Genomic DNA, 19,465 nt, shown 5'->3' with positions numbered 1-19,465 from the left:
CTTTGTAATGTACATTGTGCATTAATTATGAGCCATACAGAAGTTATAAAAAGTTTTTCACTTACCTGCTCCGCTGCTGGCGTCCTCGTCTCCATGGTTGCCGTCTAATTTTCGCCGTCTAAAATGGTCAAATGGCCAAATTAGACGCGCTTGCGCAGTCCGGGTCTTCTTGTCTTCTCAATGGGGCTCCGTGTAGCTCCGTGTAGCTCCGCCCCGTCACGTGCCGATTCCAGCCAATCAGGAGGCTGGAATCGGCAATGGACCGCACAGAAGAGCTGCGGTCCACGGAGGTAGAGGATCCCGGCGGCCATCTTCAACCGGTAAGTATAGAAGTCACCGGAGCGCGGGGATTCAGGTAAGCGCTGTGCATTTTTTTTTTTCAGTCCCTGCATCGGGGTTGTCTCGCGCCGAACGGGGGGGGGGGGTTGAAAAAAAAAAAAACCCGTTTCGGCGCGGGACAACCCCTTTAAAGAGTTAAAAGTCCAGGTGAGCTGCGCTGCTCATCGCAGCTGTTGCCACCGGGTGTCAGCTGTAAGACACAGCCAACACCTGGGATGTATGCAAGGACGTCGCCCTGTGATCACCCTTCATACACTTCCTGCATCTGCAGGATGTAAAAACACTATAGGGCCATCACTAAGGGGATAATATACCATATAATGTGCTAAAACTTAAAAAAAATTCTAAGTGGAGTGCAATGGAAAAAAAATGAAATTCCACTGTCTTCTAGTGGGTGTTGTTTTTAGGCTGTACACACTGCTGTTAAAATGACATGGTAACTTGTTTTCTTAGGTCAGTACAATTACAATGATACCAAACGTATAATTTTTTTCTGGACTACTTTAAAAAAATAAAATAAAATAACACTGAGAAAAAAATTACTTTCTGCATGCATGGCCTTATAAGTCTCTTCACTCACCTCCTAGGTCTCTCCACACCCCTTCCGGGTGCTCTCTTTGGGGAGAGACGATGCTTCTCCCGACCCACTCACTTACTAGTTTTCTCCATACACCTTCTGGGTGCTCTCCTTAATGAGAAACAACACCCCTCATGACCCACAATTTTTTTTATTGTGCATTCTTATCTGCTCTGCACTTCCTGGTTCTTATTTTGATATGGTCCCCATAGAAACTTGCATTGAAAGCGCATCATGCCTGTATTAAATTTGCATGCAAATCACATAGCATGTAATTGCGATGCCTTTTTTTATCATTCCCATAGAAAAAAATGGCCAATTCTTGAGGAAGAATTGAACAAAAACGGACATGCATTGATTTTTCTAACTCAGACTATCATTCTCATTAGAAAAAAATCGCTTGTGTGAATTAACCTATTCAAATAAATGGGTTCTTTTCCTGTGAGTGTTCTATTAATCTCAGAATCAGGCAGAACTTTTATGGGAAAAATCGCCCATGTGAATACATTCTTAGGGCTCAGTCACACGGGCGCTGATGCGCCCATTTTCCTGCACGATAAGACGGCCGCACTGCAGGTGCGGACGACTCTCTGCACCGCCGGAAGAAAGAACACATGACTGGCTCCATTGCCGGTCATGTGTTCTTTCTTCCGGCGGTGCGGAGAGTCGTCTGCACCTGCAGTGCGGCCGTCTTCTTCGTACAGTAACACGGGCACATCGGCGCCCATGTGACTGAGCTCTTATGGTAGTATAGAGATCTATAGGGACAGCATAATGATACTTTTATAGCTAGTCCTGTTACCAAGACTACTACATATAGGTGAAAGAAGGTTTCCGTACCAACACAGAAAAGGATACTTTCCTGAGAGTACAGTAAGACTATGGAAGTCTCTATAGCAAAATGTAGTCGTCATTAGTTTATTGAAAAAGTTCAGAATTGCTTTCTAACATATGTTATAATGGTCCTTTTTTTTTACATGGGTTGATATTGAGCTGGAGCAGTCTTCCGAATGCTCATTCGCCCAACAATTGGGCCATGTTAAGGAACCAATGATCAGCTGACGAGCAACTAAGTCCTCATTGGTTGACTGATCATCTGATTTATCCAAGCATAAGTATGTTCAATGATTGGAGGTACATTTCCTTGTATGAATAGGGAAATGCACAGTCAGCCTATAAGGACGAATGATTATTACTAGAGATGAGCGAGCACCCAAATGCTCGAGTCCACGTTATTGGAGTTGAGCTTTTCATAAAATTCGAGAGCTCTACTCAAGTAATGAACTCCATTGTCTACAATGGGACACTCGAGCATTTTTGTATGTGGGACGCCGAGTGTGAGCTTTTTTTTTTTTTCCTAGCTTCGTCTCTCTATCTCTCTCTCTCTCCCCTGCCTGCCAGACAAAAAATTTGCCAATGACGCGTGCTGCGTCGCGGCAGGGAGGGGCCAAAACAGGCATGTCACAGCGGGGAGGAGCCAAAAACTGAGGCGGGGTCGAACATGGCTTGATGCTCTTTCGAGTACCGAGCACCATCGAGTACGCTAAGACTCGAACGAGCATCAAGCTCGGCAGAGGATGTTCGCTCAACTCTAATTATTACGGATCATTAGTCCCCATAAACTGATTCTCAGCCTTTGTAAAAAATTAAATGAGTGCTGGTTGACATGCATGTCAATGGGCACTCATTACATTGAGCTGAGAGTTTGGCTCATGTAAAAAGACCATAAAGTAAAGTAGATTAGATGTCTAAACTAGATTACTCAGATAAATCATTGATCCGATGATTGTTTGATTCCAAATGTATTTGCCTTCCTCCAGATTAACAAACAGGGTAATCGGAATAATAGATTGTTCCTACTAGGCTACATAGTTCTGTCACATATTATTTGTATACATAATTATCACAATAACTATAGTAACATAATTAGTTCAATGTAATCTTACCTCCATTGGGAAAGCTTTGAAGTTGACTGTATGCTCTGAACCTCTCTGGTTTTCTCTGCCCCAATGAAATCTTACTTCATGTAACTCATATTCATGGCTACGAGGCAGGGGACCTCCCGTTAAAACTAAGAGATAGAAAGTATTTGAATGATACTTTTAGAATTCAAACTTTGAAAAGGTTAATAGTGTGGATTGAAAAGGATAAAACTTTCCAACAGTTAAAAAAGTTTGAAAACAAAAAAAATATTGATGGCTTAGTGGATTTGCATGGGATTTATGCTGAAGTCATCATTAAGAAACTACTGATGTAACAACAAAAATACTAAAACAAATGGAAGAAAATGTTAGTTGACTGTTACTAACTTCTTCATATAACTATGAGGGATGCAGATAAGTCTTTGGCTTTTCCTATTTCATCTACTTTTGGGCTGATAATAAAATTGATTTCATACTTGTAGCCTGATTATTTATTTTCAGATTGAAGTGAACATGGTCTCCAAACACGGAGGCAAGCTTTCCAAAGGAATCTTGTCTCCTCATGACAACGCCACCCCTCACAAGGTTGATACGCACCAAAAATTGGCAGATTTTGAATTTGGTTGAGTAGGTTGAAAAACTCAACCTACTCACCTGATCTGCCAATTTCTGGTTTCCTTTCAATGCCTTATTAAAATTTGCCTCGACGTTTGGAGACCATGTTTTTCCAGATCTGTAAACAAAATAAAAATCAGGTTATAACTATGAAATTTAGGTCAGACGCATCAATACAATAAACTTTGATGCGATCAAGTATTACTGATCTCAAAGTAGGGGTAATAGGAAAAGCCAAACACCCCTTTTGCATTAAGCCTCATGTCCACGGCACGCACGGATTTCTGCAGTGGAAGACCTGCGTGTCCGTGCGGAAATTATTTTTAAATGCTTGCCGGTGATCACGGATTCAATATTTTTCCCCACGCAAATGCACTGTGGATGCTCCATGTAGAAAAAATTTGCAAGGCCAAAGTGCCTGCCTTCCCCCACCTGCCTGCTTGGTCTCCAAGCAACCAGAGAGGTATCTGCCTACAAATCCACAATGCATTGCGCATCACACACTTCCATAGAGATCTCTGGAGCCCATGCGTGGTAAAATGGAGCATTCTGCAAATTATTTTCCATGCGTTGCATCCGCAAATCAAATCCGCAGGTGTTAATTTAAGTGCAGACGCCCCATGCTTCCCTATGGGTGGCTTGAACTTCGGAATTCCGCAATTCAAATCCGCCCATAGACATTGAGCCTTAGGGTGAAGCCACACATAGTCTTTATTGTGCTGCCATTGTGTATTTAACCCTTTCTAATCCATTTATTTTTTCTCACCCATTCTTCCCAGCTCCAAATAAATTGGAGCTGGGGAGAATGGGTGAGAAAAAATACATTTTCCCTGCACCCTCCTGATCTGACAGAGTTCAGGAGGGTGCAGGGAGGGACCTGCTTACCTGTCCAGCGTTTTCCGCATTCTCCCTTCTGCCTCCCGACTCGGCGATCATGTGACCGCTGGGGTCAGGTGGCACCTAGCGGTCACATGATCGCCGGGCTGGGAGACAGAAGGAGAATGCGGAAGACGCCGGACAGGTAAGCTGGCCCCCCCATGGTGCAGGCACCCGGCTCGGCATTCATGTGACCGCCGGGGGTCAGGTAACACCGGCGGTCACATGATCGCCGTCCAGAATCTGTATGCATTACATAGCGCTAATTGAGCGCTATGTAATGTGTAAAGGAGAAGACAGAAAGGGTTAAAAACCCTTTCTGCCTTCTCCTCGGGCGTTCTTGATGAGGACCAGTGCAGGAGTGTATCTGCACCCGATGTGTCTGACGATCAGGTGCAGATGCACTCCTGCACTGCAGTGTCGGGCCTGCCCCAACATCGGAGCTGTGGAGGGAAATTATGATGTCGGGGCAGGCCCGACATTGGATTGGAAAGGGTTAAGACTACAAATCACAACATGCTTGTCCGTGGGTTTTGGTTGCACAGTTTTTAATAGGTGAAATGAACAAAGTTTTATTGCACAGGGGCCTAACCCTTAATGGAGTTGTCCAGGTTTAAACTATTAATGACATTCCCTCAGGATAGGCCATCAATAGTAGATCAGCAGAGGATGGCTGCTCGGGACCTTTGTTGTTCAGCTGTTCACCACCCTTGTGTGCTCATGAACAGATCCTATGTTGCAGGAAGCAAATAGCTAGTACACACTGTAGTGGCTTGGATTGGTATTACCTTTGCAAATCTGCTATTGATAACCTATCTGTTATGTGTGTGCAGAGCACAAGTATAGCGTCCCTCACAGACATCATCAGCACATCAGGCTAAGACATAATTATTGTCTAAGTTGACCAATATAGACATAGATTATATCCCCAAAACGTGGGGAACACAAAATAGAACAAATAATAGTAACATCAATACAGGGATAGGAACACTATCTTTAGGCAACTTTGGTGTGGCAGACCCTGCCTAAAAGCAGAGTGATCACCCAAATAGGGGCAACCCCACATCAAGAACCTAGGGGGCATAATCTCTCCCTAGATGGAGGATAGGCAAGATGTTTAATTTAGATGGAAGGAACAATATACTTCAAACAGTACTTGGTAGAAGTGAATAAGTTCCACACAGTATAAATAACCACAGGTACCTAACTGACAGGCATTCACTGCCTAACCAAACACCTGAGGCAGGACAATAACCGGCGCCCATGTAGAGGCAGACCTGAAATAAATACAATTCCTTTATGGCTGATTGGCCAGCTAGAGAAAACATTTCCCTGACAGCCAATCAGTGTATACACCACAGGAGATGTTATAGCAGGGTTGTGAAGAAGGACAATGAGAGATTTCTGACAGACAACACCTCAGAGGTTTTCTACAGTGACGGGAAGAAGGAACTCATCAGTGTACAGTGGCAGGACGCATTGCACCAAAAGTGCGATCACGTGGGCCAGGGCTGACTACGTGACATCACCCCGGCTCCATTCCTGATTGCAGCCAGCATTCCAAAATACTACCATGAGGATAATTAACAATATTATTTCATAATGATAATTATATAATTTTCCTTTATATTGAACAGTATTTTACAGTAAGATCAGAACACTACAAATCAGGATGGACTGAAGACCCTGATAAGATCTTTCAATTTCAAATTAAATAAGGAAATGAATGCAAAACCCATAAATGCACTTCAAGCAGTAGACTAGGTGTATATTAATATATGGCATTATTTACCTAGACATATATAAATGGTTATTAGAGATGAGCGAGCACGCTCAGATAAGGCAGTTACTCGAGCGAGCATCGCTCTTCTCGAGTAACTGCATTCTTGTTCGAGCAGGCTCGGGGGGGCGGCGGGGGTGAGCGGGGGGGGGGAGTGAGAGCTCTCTCCCCCCCGCCGCAACCCACCCCCACCCCGAGCCTGCTCAGACGAGAATGCAGTTACTCGAGAAAAGCGATGCTCGCTCGAGTAACTGCCTTATCCGAGTGTGCTCGCTCATCTCTAAATTGGTTATCCTTTTTTATGCAATTAATTGTTGTATCAAATCTTCTAAAAAGTTTTCCAACCATCTGCCACTCTTTCATCATAGTATTTATTATACATCTGCCTGCTCCAAATGTAATCATGGGTACTACTATATATATAAAAAGATAATTTAAAAAGGCATATGCATGGTAAATACCTTTAACAGGGATAACTAATCAAATACGTGTATTTGAAGTTATTTTCAAACATTTTGACATTTTTTCTATCCCTTTAAGTACTGTACTGTACACATAAAAGTTAAAATTAAGCTTAAAACATAAAGTTCTTTGATGCCATTTCAAAAGCAGCATAAGCAAATGGAAGTTTACATACTTTATGTAAAACTTTTGCATTGCAGCATTTTATATTATTTTATGATCAACTCTAATTATAGTGTTCAGATAAGAACTCTATTGAAATATTGCCTGCAGCTAGGTTAGATGAACTAAACTTCCATAACTCATTTCCTAAATCTGAGAAAAAAAATTATATATTCTGTAAAATTGTACAAAACAAGAGAAACTAATATCCAAAGCAAGGGCTCAGGCTCATTGCAGTGATGTGTTCACAGACCCTGTATGATGATGCAGAGAGTCCTTATGGGTCCATATTACAGACCTATAGGCGCTCTAGGAGAAACGGGGAGAATATCTTAATAATATGGCATGAGTTATGGCATGCCATCATTTTTGGAATTTTTTTTTTACCAACATCTGTATGCTGCCACTAGATGAACAGTACTCTGATCTCTTATGATTGTGGCTCAGCCACTGTTGGACACTCTAGATGGAGCTCTAGATTTAAAGGGGTTGTCCCGCGCCGAAACGGTTTTTTTTTTTTTCAATAGCCCCCCCGTTCGGCGCGAGACAAACCCGATGCAGGGGTTAAAAAAAAAAACGGACAGTGCTTACCTGAATCCCCGCGCTCCGGTGACTTCTTACTTACCTTGTGAAGATGGCCGCCGGGATCTTCTCCCTCGGTGGACCGCAGGTCTTCTGTGCGGTCCATTGCCGATTCCAGCCTCCTGATTGGCTGGAATCGGCACGTGACGGGGCGGAGCTACGAAGAGCCGCTCTCCGGCACGAGCGGCCCCATTCAGAAAAGAAGAAGACCGGACTGTGCAAGCGCGTCTAATCGGGCGATTAGACGCTGAAAATTAGACGGCACCATGGAGACGAGGACGCTAGCAACGGAACAGGTAAGTGAATAACTTCTGTTTGGCTCATATTTAATGCACAATGTACATTACAAAGTGCATTAATATGGCCATACAGAAGTGTATAACCCCACTTGCTTTCGCGGGACAACCCCTTTAATAGACAGACTGCTGTCAGGGTTGGCCACAAGAAGGAGCTCCAACACAAACAGAAATTATTGCTAATGGAAGTGAATGGAGCTATTTGAGAACATTTGAGAGCTATAAGAAAAGGGATCAGATTCGCAGTGGAACGCCATGTGACACAGTGCTGAAGGAACAGCAACCAACTTAAGACTGTGATACAGCACAGAATTGTATGTGAGAGGAGGACACACTGCGAGATCAGCAATTACAGTGGTGGAGACTGTCCCTAGGGCCAGTTTCACAGGCAGTTTCCCCATGTTTGAGAGCAGCCAGGAGTGAGACTACCAGAGACTGAAACGGCCCTGATAACCTGGGGCTGAAGCAGAAAACGGCACATGCATGAGAGCCCTGATAACCTGGGACTTGAAGCAGATGATGGCACCATGCCTGAGAGCTTTGATGACTCGGGGGCCGAAGCAAATAACCATGCATACCTAGATTTGTGATTGTACTCTCTGGGACAATGTTAAATCCCAGACCAGGGTGGGAGAATATGGACTTTAAAGGACTGTGTTATGCCAGAGTACAAGGGGATATTTGACGTCTTGTGTTAGTGCTTAGTGCAAGGCCTTGCATGGTTGGTTGTTTAAGCACTTTAAGATTACATGTTCAAGATGTTAGTGATGTGCATAATGTTAGGAAGATATACTTTGGTGTGTCTATAACATTTGTAATGGCACAGCAAGGCACCAGAAAGATGGCAGCAGTTCTCAGGTAAATTTGTGAGACCTCAATCTAAATGGCACCTATGACATCTTGCATCCTGTGTGCCATGGATGTGGCTCCTATAGAGTGAGAGGTTGGGGCTGTGGATGTATTCATAGTGACTCGTGTTTCGCAAGAGAGATCCTTGTGGTGGTGACATCTATGACATCTGGCGTTCTGTGAGGAAAGGATGCAGCTTCTATGGAGTGGAAGAGGCCAGTCTGAAGATAGCATAACAGGTGTCGGGCATAATTGGAAATGGCCCTTGAGACAAGTATCTTGCTGTTGCCAGTAGAGGGGATGTACAGGTAATATATATTCCAGTGTCAGATGCCAAATGATGCTGAACATGGTAATATGACTAAGCTATGATTGCAGAAGAAGATATTTCATAGTAATTACAAGAGTAATTGCACTATGAATGCTGTAAAAACAAAACATTCACAAAAATAATGCAATTGTTTTTTTGGCATTTCACCCCACTTAAAAATGTTTAAAAGTCTTTTTTGTTACATGGTATGGAACATCAAATGGAATCCTTAAAAAATATATCTCATCCCACAAAAAAAGCCCTCAAACAGCTATGTTGGAAAAAAAAGTTATGGCTCTTGGAAGGCAGGAATGAAAAAAAAAGATGAAAAAACCAAAAATCTTTTGGCCTTGAAAAGCTGAATGTGAGAAAACTAAGTTAAAATTAAATGAATCCAGTTCATATTCAATGATTTCAAACTTGGAGCATAATTTAAAAAGTTATTCATATTCTATATTGATACAGCAATGCAAAATGCCTTCTAATTAGTCACTGTAAAGAATTAATGGGACATTTTTGAACATGTTTATTCTTCCTAAAGCAATTCTGTCTTATTTACATACAATATGACTTGTATAAAGGGGAAGTTGCCCACACAGGGGAGAAGGAAACATTAAAGAGTAAATCACTAAAAAGTCAGTGTCTGGGGATATGAACAAGAGTCAGGAAGCCATCATTTAAAGTGGCACGCCTGCTGTAATAATATTCTTCTGTATAGACTTCCTTTCTCAGTGTCAGACTATAGCTTCTTAATACACAAATGCATTAGGCAGTGGCAGTATCAGGTTTCTACATTGTCTACATATCGCACTAAAAAGAAGGAGTTGCTAGCAAGCTGCTATAGTCTGTCTCACAAATGCAGCTGACAGTGGTGGCATTGGGTGGCATTGGGTGTACGACTCCACTGTGTGTGGTTGGGGATTGGTCACCTGTCCTCTCCTTGCCTCTCCTCCGGTCAACAGAGATGGTCACGGGATCAGCACCATTGTCATTTCTCACAAGTGGCCAATCCCCAACCACAAACAGTGGAGTGATGCACTCAATGCCGCTGCTATCGGCTACATTCTCTTTGTGAAACAGACTATAGTAAGCTTCTATTTTGACAGTCAGTGACATCTATAGCGTTATAATAATTTAGAATAATACAATTTCTGTAACACGAGAGATTATTCTGCTCTGTGTCATCTATTCATCTCCCAAATGGTTTCTCATCTTTTATTGTATGAATCTTTTGTGATTTTATGTATACTGTATGAAAACTAGTATTTGCTTGATTGTGTTAGTAGTTTAGTTAAGGCCTGTGCAAACGTTACTGTAAGGCAGTGTTGAAGTGAAACTAAACTTCAAAAAACGTAGTCATAATAGCATGTCATAAGTACTGATCAGTGGGGCGCTAAGACCCCCTCCAATCTCTAAAACAAAGAGGCAAAAGCACTCAGCTGATAACTGTGCCCATTCAGTTAATTCTGCTCAGAGCAGCATACGGGATGCATAGAAAGTCTATGGAGTCTGGACACCGCTCGCTGATAACAGCCATATGAACACTGTGCTCAGGTAAGTGTCTCTGACAGTTCATTTTAGCAATCACTGGGGCTCTCAATGTATATACGATCATGCCATAAGTCATGGGACAGCAACTAATATCATGTAGGACCCCCTTTATCCTAGCAAAGTGCAGCAATATGACATGTCATTGATTCCACAAGTAGACGTAAGATATCTGGAGGGATGTTGAGCCATGCCATCTGGATAGCCATCCACAGGTATGAGGTATTTGTAGTTGTGAAATCTCACATGCGAATGAACAGTTTCACCACATTTCATAAATGCTTGATTGGACTGATGTCAGGCAAATATGTAGGCCACACCATTCATAGGAACTATCCAGAATGCTCCTTGAACCAGTTCTTGGCAACGTGGGCACAATTACTTATTCTGCTGGAATATCCCATCATTGTGTGGTTACATGAAGCCCATGAAGGGCTCCAAATGATCACAAAAGCACTGCAACATAGCAGTCAATGATGTTTTTAGGTAGACCAGTGGACCCAGCTAGTGCCATGAGAACACACCCCACACCAGTATGAAACCACCACCAGCTTTCACAATCCCTTGTTGACAACTGGAGTCCATGGCTTTAAGGAGTCTGCACCACACAAGAACCCTACCATCAGCCCGAAACAATTGGTACTGCATTTCATCGGACCATGCATAAGTTACCAGTCCTCTAGGATCCAGTTAGCAAACTCACAAGCCCACTATGTCCAGTGTTGTGGTGTTAAAAGAGAGACTTTGGTAGCTCTTCTGCTCCCATATCCCATGTAAGCTAAAGAATACTGCACTGATCTGTGGGATATGAGTGTGGGGCCTCCTGCATTGAATGTGGATGTGATTTTTGTCAAAATCGTTAGTCTGTTTGTTCAGACAATTCCGGTAAGGGACATCACTGGTCACAATCATTAAGCATATGTGGTGGCTATTGATTTCTCCACTATGGGTGATAATGCCCTCTATAACGTATTTCCAGAACACGTGTCACACTGTGGATCAATAAATGTTAAATGCCACTTCGGAAATTGAATGTCCCATCCATCTGACACCCACTATCATGCCTCATTGGAACTCTGATAATTCCTCTCACTTTGCCATGAGCATGCTGGCCAGTGTTTAACCTCATTCACAAGATCACAACTCAGTTTATACAGGTGTGGGCATTCCCAAGCCGTTACCCAAGGTAACACCACTTCAAAATCAATTTACATACTCCTATCCCATGTATATGTATGTGCAGCTTAAGCCCCTTTTGATGCATCTCATGACCCTATTTGCCTCGGCAGCCATTGCCTGACACTGATTCATACAGTTGAGTTTACTATACACAAATATTCCCAAATTCTCATCCATGTCGGCATTATACCATTTATATGTCACCCCAAGTGAATAACCTTACATTTATCTACATTTAGCTTTATTTGCTACTTGTCTACCCAAGCCTTCTAGATTCCCATCTTTCTCTGTAAATACAATATGTTACATAATATAACTGAAAGTAACTGAACGAATAATGATACAAAGTGTAACAATGAGAGTGTAAAATGAAACACCAGCAAAGATTAGTCTTTTTTTTCTCTTTCTTGAATGTCCTTTCTTATCTAGTGCATGTGAAATTCAAAACTATAGTTATGATGATCTAAATGGTAAAACAGCCTTGATCTTGCAAGATAAAGGTTAGTGAAGGCTGTAGAAAAGTGACTAAATAAGATATAAATGTCTCAGTATGACAGTTATGTCCTATGTCCCTGACCCTTTGTTACTGGGCAGCAAAGCTAGCCATTCTATTGCAGTACATAACCGACCGCATCAAGGTCAACGACAACAAATACCCAACAGTCTGTAAGATTTTATTTCTGCTTGTCTGAGCTATTCAACTATTAAAATATAGAGAGGACAACACAAAATATAGGCTAATTGTAAAACACACAGTAGTAAAATAGTCGTTTGGGTCTCTAAAGTAAGGTGAGTACAAGGACACCGCGACCCACGGTAATAAACCTTCACTTTCATACCACTGTATAACAAAGGTTTGTGTGTCATAGAATCTTATTATTTCTTAGCACACAGAGCAGCTTTGGGAAATGTATCTGATGCATTTGATTTTCTCACAGAGCTGAAGTGTCAAGATTGCATTCTCAGTCATATAATTTCTCAAGTCTTCTGTGCAAGGTTAACACTAAAAACAAGAATGTAATCTTAGGGTAAATTAGATTTTAGGAAAGGCAAGCATAATATATTAAGACTTTTATTTTAATACATTCCTCCAATGCCATATAAAATAGAAATGCATTTGAATACAATATTAATGGGGAACTAAAACCAGAAGCTCCTTTTTAAAGCAATACAATTACTAAAAAAAACAACATAAAATCAGTATTTAAGAAACACAAACCTGGATTGTAAAAGTGACGAAAAGGAAAAAATAAAAGTACATAAAAATGAGCCAAGGACATAGAAAACAAAAACATTAGTTTAAATGGGATTTCGCATCAGGTCAGCTCCTATGTATGATTAGGGCATATGGATGTCATAGAGGGGGGTCCACAACTTAGGACCTCCAACTATGATCCAGAGTGGAGATCTGCTATCAAACAGCAGCTTTTTCTCTCTCTAGCAGAGCTTGCCTGTTAATAGCCACCTATAAAACTTTCCTGCAGCTTCTCCAAGATCAACTGTTTGCAGGGGGCTCATGAGATGCGTCCCATATAGAAGGGGTTGTTTGTGCTGAGACAACACCTTTAAGTACATAGTGTTTAGAAAGCTTAATGAGTATCCTTGGAAAAGATGATTTTTGTTGTTTTGCTATAATTATAAATATTAGATGATAGACTGATTTGCGGTCTTGGAGATACAAGTGAGAGGAGGTAAAAGAATTATGGCAATACTAGGTTCTAAGGGGGTAAATGTTATGCTCACACTTAGGGTAAAAGAGAGCTCATTTGTTTCAAAGACTATTTTATTGTTGTTGTTTTGTATATATAATGTATGCCGTATTTTTCATTCTTTCATTTTCTCATCACCTACAAGAGCTATAGCTTTTTTTATTCATTGGCATAGCTTGTCACAGAGCAAGTTATATTTTAATGGCACCATTCAATCTACCATATAAAGTGTTGAGAAACTTGTGAAAAGTGCACTGTTTTATCTGTTTTGTTTTCATGGTGTTCACAGTGTAGTAGAAATAACAGGTTAATGTTATGTTAGGTGTCAGTATGATTACAAACTGTTTTCATATTCTGACACCCACAACTTATTTTTAAAGGGGTTGTCCCGCGCCGAAACGTTTTTTGTTTTTTTTCAATAGCCCCCCCGTTCGGCGCAAGACAAACCCGATGCATGTGTTGAAAAAAAAAAACGGATAGTACTTACCCGAATCCCCGCGCTCCGGTGACTTCTTACTTACCTTGCGAAGATGGCCGCCGGGATCTTCACCCTCGGTGGACCGCAGGTCTTCTGTGCGGTCCATTGCCGATTCCAGCCTCCTGATTGGCTAAAATCGGCACATGTGACGGGGCGAAGTTACGAGGAGCAGCTCTCCGGCACGAGCGGCCCCATTCAACACGAAGACCGGACTGCGCAAGCGCGTCTAATCGGGCAATTAGACGCTGAAAATTAGACGGCACCATGGAGACGGGGACGCTAGCAACGGAACAGGTAAGTGAATAACTTCTGTTTGGCTCATAATTAATGCACAATGTACATTACAAAGTGCATTAATATGGCCATACAGAAGTGTATACCCCAACTTTGTTTCGCGGGACAACCCCTTTAAGTTTTCTGTCGATAGAGATGTGTGGCTGTGAGGTTTTTTTTTTTGCAGGGCTAGCTGTAACTTTTATTGGTATCATTTTAGGACATACATGACTTTTTGGGGAAGGTGAGGTGACCAAAAACAATTCTTGGAATGTATTTTTTTTTCCCTTGGTATTCACCAATTATTTTTCTTTTTTTTATTGTCCAGATTTTTTTCAACACATTACATAGTAAATTAAATGGGGCTACTAAAAAGTACAGCTTGTCCAACAAAAATTAACCCTCATACTGCTACACCGATGGAAAAATATATAGATGTATGGAAGAGTATCATGGAATAGTTCCCTATGTTTTCTGAAGTGATTGACTGAGCCATTGGGGATTTTATATCAAGGTGATTGGCTATACAGTTGTCACTCTCCTTCACCCATGTGAGTTTCATCCACTTTCTCCATATTTAATAAATCTATAGTATATCCTTAGTACTTGTCTTTCACATTTTTCCACATTCTATGACATATGAGCACTGCAGCTCCATTCATTTTTGTGGGACTGCCAGAGATAGCTGAACACTTGTACGCCACCATCTCTTGCAGTCCCACTGAAATGTGGTTAGTGGAGAAGTTCCATTCGTTGGTCAACTCCTTTAGTTGAATTCATTGATTCATTGGGAGTACAATTGGAAGAGGGAATAATAGCTCAACAGTACCACCTATTGGCAGGCAGCATTCCTGCATGTCAGTGTCAGACCTTTTATCAAGCTTTGTAACAATGACTGGGAATTGTGAGCATAACCCAGAATCTTCTCCAGAAGGAGAAGATAACTATGCACAGACAGCTGTTTCGGGATAATTGCCCCTCATCAGTATGCAGCCTGTTTCTGACTTGGCTTGTGAGAGTCCTATAGATGTGGGTCAGGAAAGATATCATTTCTCCATTGGGAGAGCACCTAGAAGTTGTGAGGGGACTTATTATTAAAAGGCTTTACATTGACTTACAGGAATGCTGTCTTCCAAGAGGTGGCACTGCAGAGGTATTGTTCTATCTTCCCACTTGCATATTTCTTGAAAGAGCATGGATGGCCTTATAAGTCTACTCACACATTCTAGATACTCTCACCTTCATTGGGTGTAGAAGCAGAGCAGTCTAGCCAATTAATGCAAGTATTGCAAATTGATCAAATATGTTAATAAAAACCCTGCTTATCTCCCCTTTTGTATCTTCTTATGAAAACACATAGTAAGAATAAACTAAAAGGAACAAGGAGAACAAGAGCGTGAGCCTACACTTTGGTTTCTATGCTGCACATTAGGGTGGACCAAAAAGCTCAACTGTCAATTACAAAGTAAGACGCACTCTATTTTTTTTCCTTTTAAGAACCTTTATTTGGGGCAGAGTTTGAGGTTCTTATTTCTACGACAAGGTTGTGCTCAAAAACCATGAATTTTCAGACTTTTTTACTAATGACGAAGAAGAAAAACAACTGTTGCTTCAAGGTGTGGAAGAAAATCGCAAGGCTGTCCCAGCACAGATTACCAAGAAGTCTGCTGTCCAGCCCTTAATCACTGACTGACAAGTATTTGTTGTCATTGTTTTTTTTTTGCCTTCCTCTGGACCAACAAGGGGGGGGGGGGGGTTGAAACAAGCTGAATTAGATAATTAGATGGACATTGTCTTCATTCAGCCTAGCATACTATGTTACTATGTTGTGTTGTAATTTTGACTACTTTCATATATTTGGAGGTATTTTTGTAGGAACAGCACAAATGTGAAGCTTGTCAGGACAAATGCCATTGTATGTCATTACATTGTCATACATTTAAAGTATGGTGGTTGTTTTGCAAAAGCAAATTATTAATAGTAATGCTGTAGCTTGTGCAACTGGAAATCGTGTGCTTAAGCGCCATTTCTCATAACATACATCGGTTTTGAGCACTATCTTGCAGTTCGAATTTAAAGCTAAACTTTGTCCTAACATTACTATGAGCAGATGAAACACATTGGGAAGGTGTCTTGCTGTATAGCTGCCACTGTATTTTTTGCCATATCTCTATGGGCCACCCTACTGCACATAGTTTTATGAAACAGCAACATGCATACAGCAACCAAGATTGGAAGGGATAGAAAACTAAGACACCCTATTCTAATATTCTTGGTAGAAGTCGCAGCAGTTGGACCCCCCCATCTCTCATATTTATCATCTATCCTGTAGGTAAATAAAAGTTGGCAGTTAAAATACAGTACCCTTTTACAAGTTTCTTTGCTATATGATTTAGTATGTGGTTCTTACTCTACTGACTGTTCTGTACTTCAATAGGGTGACGCTTACCATATATTAAAAACCTTTGCAAATGCATTGTGACCTTTAAAAAACTGTAAATTCCAATAAATTCCTGGTACTTTTCATTAGACATATCTGTGAATGTTATAAGTAGCTATTTTTGTGAGTCTGCTCTTAGTTTGGGTTTAGATTTCCTTTAAACCTCACTGCCATGTTTGACTTTGAAGTCCTGCCAAGAGTGAATTCAATTTTAGTATTGTGCTAATCCTTGGCAGGACAAAACTTTAGGGGCATAGTTTTATACTCTGAAACTGCAGGATAAAACAAAACAAGTACAGATGACCATGCAGATAGACTACTGTCTCGCAGATTCCTATTCCTATTTTAATCCATCCTTTCAATATAAACATTGCATCAGGATCTGTGAAGAGTCTGCTCTGATAACTTCTGACCTTTAACTATGAACATTTAAGAACTGTAAAATGTATCATGAGACTACAATATGGAAGCAAAGTTAAATGACTGAATCAGACGCTAGCGTTTCTTATCCTCTTAGAACGTGTATGGATATTAAATGTTGCATTAACCCTTTCCAATCCACTGTCTGACGTCTAAAGACATTCTGATTGAAGGCTGTACAGCTCCGATGTCAGAAGATGTCTGGCAGGGTAGTTTTACTGTAGATTACTGGCCGCTCTGATGTCGGGGGCGTCTCTAGCATGTCCCATACCGCAGTACTGGCTCTAGCCAGCAGATGGCGCCATTGTATAATGGCATAAAGAGAAAGCCCCTTAGGAAACCCCGAATCCAAAATTGGATTGCAAAGGGTTAAGTGAAGTGTACGCAGTCAGTTCCCCTCTCCATCATCCTCTATGAAATAATGCTAAGGAAAAGAATAAAATACTGACTTGGTAACCGCTTTTTTTTAACCCTTTCCAGTCTACTGTCTGACCTCTGAAGACATTATGATTTAAGGCTGTACAGCTCCAATGTTGGAAGACATCCGTCGGGGTTCTCTAACTGTATATTGCCAGCCTCTCTGCTGTCGGAGCCTATCCAACCTGTCACCTCAGGCAGTACTGGCTTTAGTCAGCAGATAGCGCCGTTGTATAATGGCAGAAAAAAAGAGTAAACCTCCTAGGAAAACCAGGATACACATTGGATTGGAAAGGGTTAAAGTAATAAAATAATGAAAAACATTATTCGGTACCCTATAATTCTTCCATCTGGTATTATGCCGTCATTTTTTTTTTACCTTTAAAAAGTGTTACTAATGACAAAATAATTGAATGAACAAGGCTTCATGCACACAGCTTTCTTGTGGTGCCATGCAATGCCTTACTGTCTAGTTGTATCTGTCACGACTTGCCAGCTGTGTCATATCAGCACTGAGGTTCTACCACTGCTCATGTAATCTACATACCAGCGCATGCTCAATTTCATTTTGGTGTTAGCTGCCAATATAAGCACTTTTCTGCTGGCGTGTGGATGAATTAGTCAGCTGAGAGGTGTGTGTCCTAGCCAGCCAATGAATGCCTGTCTGTACACATTTATTCTGCTTCCTCCTCATTGAGGACGCCGGTTATACTTCTAGTCTGAAGGTATTTATTTTCAAGTTGTGGCTCAAGTTGTTATAACATCTATTTCCTGACTTACTACTTTCGCTGCATTGGAATTTCCCCTGGTTCATTAGGCACTTGTTTAACATCTATACCTCATGTATTGTTTATTGTAGCAAAGTAATCCTTGTTTCCAAGTAGAAAGTCACGGTTGCCCCAGGTTCCTGACATGGTCCCATTTTCACCTGCACCGGGGCTCTATGAGATTTCTTTTGTTCAGCGCTATCCTCATCAGGGCAAATGCTCTGCTTTTGGGTAGGGTATCATTGTACTAGTAAGGTAGGGTCAGAGTTCCTGTTTCTTGAATTCTCGATTTCATTATACAACTTTGTGTTTGCTGTGTTAGTATATTGTCTCAATATCTGGCCTTCCAGGACAACTAATTATGCCCGATCCAGATTAGATGTTTTGCCCTCGGTTGGGACCTAACAGTAGCAACAATAATGCAGCACCTGTGGAAGACTATGGTGTCCTACTTTACCTCTCTATGCCTCCAGTTTACATAATTTAATTTTATAGATCTTACAAAATGTGTCAAGCTCCATCAAATACCAGATGGACACCTTTTATGATAGAACATAGTTACGTACTTAGTTATGTACTATAATACAGAGCTACAGGGACACTGATGTAAGGCGCTTAATTCTATGAATGATCTAGATAAGAAATTCTGCAGATTCCTTGTTTGTCACCTGTCCAAAAAGTTAGATGGAAGGATAGAGATTTGTGTTACATCTTAGAAGTGAATATGTCAGCATAAGATCACTGGACATGGATACTGTATTCCAACACTCTTAGCACATCTAAGTATAAATTTAAGGGTTATCTTATCTGGGCAACCTTCTTCCTCCCCATCAATGAGCTGATTGGTGCAGGCCTTGCTGCTGCAAAGTTCAATGATCAGTTGAGATTGCCAAAGGGAAGACGTTGGCTTCCAAATATTTTCTATGCAATGGCGATCATGTAAGGGCCCATTCTGCATTGGAGGTTCTGTTCTAAGCGTCCGATGCAGATCTGGTCGTACTATTTTGTCTAGTAAAATGTCAGTTGGAAAGCTGAAAGCTGGACAAACCACATTATAGTTAATGGGGTCCATTAATCACCATTTGGCTACAGGATATGTCAGATTTAGTGGTTCCAGTATTTTCATTGCTTAGGTCCAAGGATGTGTGAATGGGACCTAATATATGGTTGTACTGAGTCCTCCAGAACAGGAGCTGCTCTAGGTAACAAACAGGAGTCCCAAGTGTAGGCATCTTTCCGGTACAATTGCCACGATTATGAAATTTTGGCATTTTTTAGCTAATTAAGCTCGGAGGAGCTATAACTATGATATAGCAGCATGGCACACAATCTTTCATTTATGGTGTAACTTTAATGCAGTAGAGTTCCTGTTTAACTGGAATTTTCTATAAGGCCTTAGTCAGACGGGCGTTTTTTCGCACGATTTGCGCATGCGCATGCGTCCGGCGATTTTTTAAAAACCAT

At 41.3% G+C, this 19,465-nt stretch overlaps 1 protein-coding gene across 1 annotated transcript in view; it reads right to left on the bottom strand.

Moving 5' to 3' along the window:
- The window catches only part of CA8 (carbonic anhydrase 8), a 99,183-nt gene that overhangs the window by 47,663 nt on the left and 32,055 nt on the right, over positions 1-19,465 (bottom strand). The window contains exon 3 of the mRNA XM_066578293.1: positions 2,863-2,987. Within this exon, the coding sequence (XP_066434390.1) occupies positions 2,863-2,987 (125 nt within the window). The remainder of the gene's footprint in view (positions 1-2,862; positions 2,988-19,465) is intronic.

This window comes from Eleutherodactylus coqui, chromosome 9, assembly GCF_035609145.1.
Source record: "Eleutherodactylus coqui strain aEleCoq1 chromosome 9, aEleCoq1.hap1, whole genome shotgun sequence".
Taxonomy (NCBI): domain Eukaryota; kingdom Metazoa; phylum Chordata; class Amphibia; order Anura; family Eleutherodactylidae; genus Eleutherodactylus; species Eleutherodactylus coqui.
Note: the sequence above shows the minus strand (reverse complement) of the source record. Positions and strands in the feature narration are given on the sequence as shown.